The sequence below is a fragment of the Diplotaxodon limnothrissa genome, linkage group LG16 (genome assembly GCF_057381915.1).
Source record: "Diplotaxodon limnothrissa isolate DT_005_m linkage group LG16, D_limnothrissa_male_GT1.1, whole genome shotgun sequence".
NCBI lineage: Eukaryota > Metazoa > Chordata > Actinopteri > Cichliformes > Cichlidae > Diplotaxodon > Diplotaxodon limnothrissa.
The window spans coordinates 9,039,845-9,046,916 of NC_140611.1; the positions used below are offsets into that span (position 1 = coordinate 9,039,845).

The window sequence follows — 7,072 nt, forward strand, 5'->3', positions numbered from 1 at the left end:
AGAAATTAAACTGACACCTACCACCAGGGATAAAGCTTTTGTGCTGTGGATGTGGAAAGGACCCAAATGCAGACTTCTAATCAGGCAAAGTTAGTGTCACTACAGACAGGAGGACACAATCATCAATTCCCCAGGATTTACTTTCAAAGGTTTTAAGTAAAAAAAAAACATTTTAAAGCAACACTGTCACCCTTGACATCACAAAAAGTATTTTTCAAAAATAAAACTTTAATTATTTAATTTTTTAAAATTCCGTCATTAATCAGTCTCATTGGGTGAAAATATATTTGTTGAGAGGAATTAGAGCAATAAGCATTTATAAAAACATCAGATGATGGAAATAGAACAACAGTATAAATCGAGTATGAATAAACGGCTGCAAACATCATCCGCACAAAATCCAAGAGGAATCTACAGATTTCTGTAGACTGAGGTGTTTAAGGTTTATTTGAAAGGTTCAGATTACCTGAACAGTTCTGCCACGGTTACTGGACACTGTCTGTAGTTTTTAGATTTAAATGAAAGGTGTAAGGCAACTAGAGGTAGAGCTTTCTAAAGAAATAAAGTGAGTGCTTCTAGAATTAGACATTAAAACTGTCACAGAAAATGTGCTAAAATGTAAATGTTTCAATGTTTTTCTTGTTTTGTTTCTATATTTCTGTATTTCATTATGTTACATGTCTGCATTAAAGTAAAATTTCAAAGTCAAGATAGCTGAATTTTACTGACATAATTTAAATGGAACTCTCAGTTCACACACTGTAAATGCATTAGAGGATGTAAAAAATAATATTAAAAGTTAATAGATAAACTATTAAAAACATCCAGCACAGAGTTAAATGGCACTACACAACTGTAACACACGCAGTAATAAATTACATTAAAGTAAAGCTACACAATCTTCAAAGAGGACCACTTTTGTGAATATCAGTCTTTACTTTGGACATATCCTGACCTTAAATGCAGCACACGCACACACATATGCAGCCAGGGGAAGTATCTGTCTATATCTGTTGTGTTTTTTTGTGTACATTAGTGTGTCAAAAGGTCACATAATAGATGCAGAGGAAACTGGTCATAATAATGAGATAAAGTGATCCAACTGGACGGAATGAAGCAGCACTGAAGGTGAAATAAGTCCTCCATGAAACGTCTGAGCCTGAAAAATATGAAAAATAATTAGTTTTTTTTTAAACCTATAATGTTATTTGCCTAGCTATATATTTATTAATACATATATTTGCTTTTATTTTCTGGTAGATTTGATTTAAATTGAAGAAATATTCCTCTGACTTAGTGTTACACCTCCATAAATAAAAGATAGGCCAAAGGATGAATTTTAGTCCTTTAGTACAAATGTGTTTGGTATCAGGTCAATGTAAAAGTATATAGACTACCTGATATAGTTGCCTCAGAAAGAGACATCACCAAGTTGTTTTCAATCCTGAAGCTGTAGGTGTCACTGACTTGGACCGACAGCAGTGTGCTGAAGATGCTGAATATCCCCTCAGAGTTTTCTGTGAAAGTGGAGCTTCCATTCAGGATGTTCTCAGTTTGGTTTAACCATGAAACGCTTGGCTTAGGGAACCAACTGACTGCCTCAGCAGACAGGGTGCCATTTGAGAAGGTGAAAGTGGGCGCTGAAAAAGCTGATGTAATAAAAGAGGGAAGAAAAAAATCCTGAATTAATATTGCAATCAAGAGTGAAGCTTCACTCAGTACTCACATTACTCAGAACAGCACGTTGGTTAAAATTCCCAGCATTACAAAAACTAGAAATACCCTTATACCATCTTATTCCAATGTGTTGCAAACCATGCTGCTAATGAATGCCAATAAAGAATGTTTAGATAAACACACAATTAATCTTGAAGAGTGAGTCATCCTACCTGCTGTTCTGAGTTGAATGCTGACCTCTCCTCCACCTTTAGAGGAGCTGATGCTGCATGTGTACTTCCCCTCATCACTGCGTCTCACATTCCTCAGCAGCAGAGAGGCATTGCCTGTGACTACAGCCTGAGGGAAGAGCTGAGTTCTCCCACTGAACTGTGACGCCTGATTCGTCAGATCCGGAGCTCCATTCTGATAAAAGTAAACCAGGCCGTTCAGGTCCGTCTTCTTCCAGGTCACTGTCACTTTGTCTTGGGAAGTTTGTGTGTCAAGATAGCAGCTGAGCAGCTGATCCTCACCAAGGTTGGCGACAGGCTTTGTACTGCTGCTTATCACATTGGACTGGGGCTCTGTGGGATGTGGACATTTTATACACATATTATAGACTAGCACATTTGAATCAGTTCCAATTTGTTGACAACTTAATAACCGATTTAAATGATATTTAGTGAAAGTGTTGTTTGCTTTTGGCAGTTATAAAACTTTTAGCAGGAAGATTTTAAGGACAAGTTCACATTTTTCACATTCACATATCCTGAGAGAGAGAGAGATAGAGACTGTGATTTCAAGAGATAGTTCAAGCAAAGCTATGACTATTTAGGGGTCTGAGTTAGTAAAAGTGATTAAATTCTAAAGACACAGATAGATAGACTGTATATAAAAGATGCTTCTAGCATACAGGTCTGAAAAACAAAGCCAGGGTGGAAATGTCCTATACCTGTCTTCTTTCTACTGACCAGCAGAGGGCAACCATTGTAGCTGTCAGGAAAAGAAATCTACTTCTCACTTGATTTATAACCTCAGTAAATATTTTCCTAATGCCTTTATGGTCTCAGTCAGTAGTATTATGACTTTATCATGTTTAGCTTGGAAATTATCGTGCCATTTATAAAAATAACCCACTCAAAGTGCGGTATGCTTTTTACTCTGTGACTGATGACTCACTACTGTATGAGCATGGCGTGTCCTTTGGTTCACAATCAGATCTTTTTTGGCATTCAGTTAAATTAAAAAAAGAAGTCCTTTTTTCAGGTAATAACATTGCACATATTTAATAAATTTGTAACTTAATAAAACTAACATGCCAATTAATCTAGCTTGAATGCTAGCTAGATATCAGCTTCACACATTCTTCTAAAATATAGTCACGCCCACTTTCAAGACATCAACAAGATGATGGCCAAAATACCAATTTCACAGGTTCATATAGGACAGGATTCCACAGTAAAAACTCAGGCGCACCATGGTTATGAATGAAACTATCAAATGATATTTAAAGTCAATATTCCCTTAATACCATGTTAAACCAGCACCAGTCGAGCATACCTAAACACACATAAACATTTTCTCAAGGAAATGAAACATGAATATAGAGTATATGTGTTACTTGGCTATCAACATTATTTCTGTCAAGTGGAAAGTCAGCCTCACAAATATTTAGAGATCATCACACGTGCAGATACAAATGAATATTCACAGTTAAACACTCGATGCTGTGCTGTGCCGTGTTGCCGTCCACATGGATTAACTGTATTTTAGTTTAGACAAACACAGCACGTGGTGAGCACACCCATGTATCACCCCAGGCCTCACCGAGCCATCACTAATGACAAGAGGATCCAAACAGATCTGTGGGTCTTACTTGAGAAGGCCAGAGAGAAGAAGAGGATGATGAAGAAACTAAGTATGACGATGATGACGAGCATGCTGTACAAAAAGAAAAACACAAGTGCAATTGTAACAAAACACATAGTATTAGTTTTTAAAGATTAGTTTCATAGCAGTTCTTCAAATAGCTTCTATTATTCTTCCTGGAACTGTAGGGTTTGGGCTCCATGCGTTGTGTCTTTTGGGTCTCGTGATGATCAGGACAAAAAACCCCATTGCAATAAGAAAGCTGGAGATTGTTTTCAATTCTTCTGTAAGTGTTTTCTTTGTGGTTCAAAAATGTTAATATTTTGTCCTGACAGAAATTTAAAGGAGAAATTTCTCTTTGACAGACTGTCAACAACTTTTATTTTGTTAGGGATCACATATTTAAACTAGTTGTGAAGCATAAGTTTAATCTTTAATAACATGTTGTTGTATTATAATCTGAAACTTTAGAAGTAATCAGCAACTACAGCTGTCAAATAACATCAAAAGTGAGATGTTTTCTTTCTCTACTGATGCAGTAAAAGCAAACATACTCGGTTACCACTGGAGACACCTAAATATTTTCAAAGTTGAATGACAACACTAAATATTCCTCATGGTCGCACCTGTAGAAGATGATTTGTCCGAGCGTGGCCATGGCTCCTGATGAAATCTCTTGAGACCAAGAAAAAAGGCAATTATTTATTCTTTATCCACTTTTTTATCCAAGTAATATATTTCTGCTGCTGTCTGTCAGCAGCCTGCACAGAACTGTCTGCTCAGCCTCTCTCAGAGCACTTAGAAAATACAATACAACACCATAAGTAAATATTACTTTTAAGGTGTGTTCTTCATTTTGGTTGACAGGTCATCATCCAGCTCGTTTATCTTATCAAAATAAAAGTTCATGTGACTGATTTACAAGAGAAAGAGATTATTTTTGTGATGTTAGTTAAGCTTTTACAAAGTGAAGGGATTACATCCAGAAAAACATTTTCACAGTAGTTATGACATAGAATATGTTTTTCATGTATATATTTATAGCATGCAGTACCGACTGCTGCTGGTTTTATTACGGCAAAAGCATAATATGCATACAAGGAAAAAGAGTAGCACCCTGGGCTTGGCAAATTTACTCAAGGTGGACAAAATTTGATCTGTCGAGGAAAAAGAGAACATTCGTAACACTTGTTTATTTATGAAAAGGACCAAACATTGTTCACTAAAATAACAACAGAAAAAATAGATGATGAGAATCTCTGGTGATATTTTTGGCATTTCAAAACAGACGATTAGCCTTATTCATACTAATAGCTGCTTGGACTGAACTACAGTATCGAAAGAAATGTGGCGTGCAACACTTGTGTGACAAGTGAAGACATTACAGAGTCCTCTTGACCACTGAGAAATTCTGCCAACCTCAAATGTGTACATCAAACTGAAACTTACGCACATGTATGTCACATCATATGATCTTATGAAACAAGAAACATTTTCTTTTTCAGTTTTTATTTTAGTTTTGCAAGAGATGTGAGCATGCAACTGTGAAATCTAGAGTTTTTAAACTGTTAAGCCATAAAACAAAATGAAAGGCTTAGTTTTTGCTTTGTAGCAAACAACAAACACATATATTCTTGGTGCAAGCATTTTGTAGTAGATAACTGCAACCAAAATCCTACTTTCTTGACAATCCTTGTTAACGATTAGTGTTAGAAAGGTGCGCATTATGTAAAATGTTATTTTGCTATAAAAATGAATGCTCAAAATGATCAAATTACACAAACATACATGAAATTATAGCACACAAGCCACAAACCCTTAAAGCAAATCTTTTTTTGCCCTTACCTCAGTTCTAACAAGCTTGAAAGCTAACAGTTAGTATGTCCACCTTTATTCTTCAACACAGCCTCAACTTATGCAAGCATTCTTGTAATTTTCAGATGTCTTCAGGACTAGTGCTCCATGATTCTGGAAAGATAGTCAAAGCTCTTTATTGGAGGCACTTGGCAGGCCAATCAATGACTGATAGTGCTCCATTGGGAATTTTTCTATCTAGCTATGCTTTTACTGTATTGACAGTGTGTTTGGTATCACAGTCATGCTGAAAAATGAAGTCTTTTCCTACCAGGTGCTTTCTAGATGTTATTGTATTGTCATGCATGGTGTTACTTGGTGCATTTATTAGGCTGGACGACTGTGATTCATCATTGTCTAAAAGTTCTTTGAAAAGCATTCAGTTAGTCAAGAACGCTGCAGTGAAAGTACTGACAGGGACTTGAAAGAGAGAGCATAATTCTCCCTTCTCTTCACTGGCTCCTGCTTAATTCCAGAGTTGGATTTAAAATCCACATCCTTACATGCAAGGTCTTGAATAACCAGGACACTTGATTTCTTAAATAGTACTGTATTATTCCAAGCATTTTGCTCTCAGACTGTGAGCTTACTTGTGGTTTCTAGAGTTTTTAAAAGTAGAATGGGAGGCACAACCTTCAGCTTCCAGGCTCCTTTCCTGCGGAAAAAGATTCAGGTTGAATTCAGGAGACAGACACTCTCTCTACAGTTTAGATTAGGCTCAAAACTTTCCTTTTTGATAAAGCATATAGTTAGCGCTTGATCAAGTGACCCTAAATCCTCCCTTAGTTTCACTGCTATAGGCCAAGGTTGCCTAAAGGCTCTGAGGGCTTCTTCTTCACACCTCTCTTTTTGGTTTATACCTCTAAAAACTAAATTTAAACTGTGGTTCTCTCCCATGTGTATCCTTTGTCCTGTCTTTCTCTGCTTTTCTCTTCCCTCCCAACTGGCCGTGGCTTTAAAAAGGGAGTTTTTCCTTCTTACCTTGGCAAAGTGCTAGGTGTATCTCTCACATCCTGTGTCAGGTATTTGCTGATTATTTTTCTATTTCTCTAGAACATGACTTTCAGATACTGTCCAGCTGCTGTAGATAGTTTTTTTTTAATACCTACCATTTCTTAGTTATAAGTTTTCATCATATTGCAAAAATACTGTTTTATGCCAGTTAAACTGCTTGTTTTATAGATTAAACTAAAAACATGTGAATAAATGTGTTTTTACAACAAGCTGCCAGTAACAAAGTGCCTTATGATACAATTTACAATTGCTGTTATGAGACAAGTTGTTGGTGTAGACACAACACATTCCTTAAGTTAGGTCATTTTTATTACTGGTCACAGTTAACCAACTTTAACCTGATATCTTATTAACCATATCACTATGTTGTTTGAATAACTTTACTGTGTATTTCCTGAAATTTCCCTCCGTGATGTTGTTCATTAGTGAATAGAATCTGTCTGGAAAACCCTAAAAATGTATTTGAGAAGTGAAAACCAAGATTTGCATCATTCTGAAAGTACTTAAAACAGCCTCATTGTGGTAAACCATGGGCACATAATGTATTTAAAGGCAATATAATGGTACTATATGCTTTATGCTTCAGAATTATTTTTCATTTTCACTCAGCCATTGGAGGAGGAACATTTCAAAAATCTAACTTACTAACTTAAGACATCCGATACTAATTTCATCCAGG

The 7,072-nt window shown here is 36.1% G+C and overlaps 1 protein-coding gene across 1 annotated transcript; it reads right to left on the minus strand.

Moving 5' to 3' along the window:
• Positions 1-1,040: 1,040 nt before the first annotated feature.
• On the minus strand, positions 1,041-4,183 carry vtcn1 (V-set domain containing T cell activation inhibitor 1). The gene is made up of 5 exons (XM_085373780.1): positions 4,152-4,183; positions 3,533-3,597; positions 1,890-2,240; positions 1,398-1,649; positions 1,041-1,159 (listed from the first exon to the last, which is right to left on the minus strand). Exons 1-5 carry the CDS (start codon positions 4,181-4,183, stop codon positions 1,041-1,043), a joined length of 819 nt encoding a protein of 272 aa, XP_085229906.1.
• Positions 4,184-7,072: the final 2,889 nt, after the last annotated feature.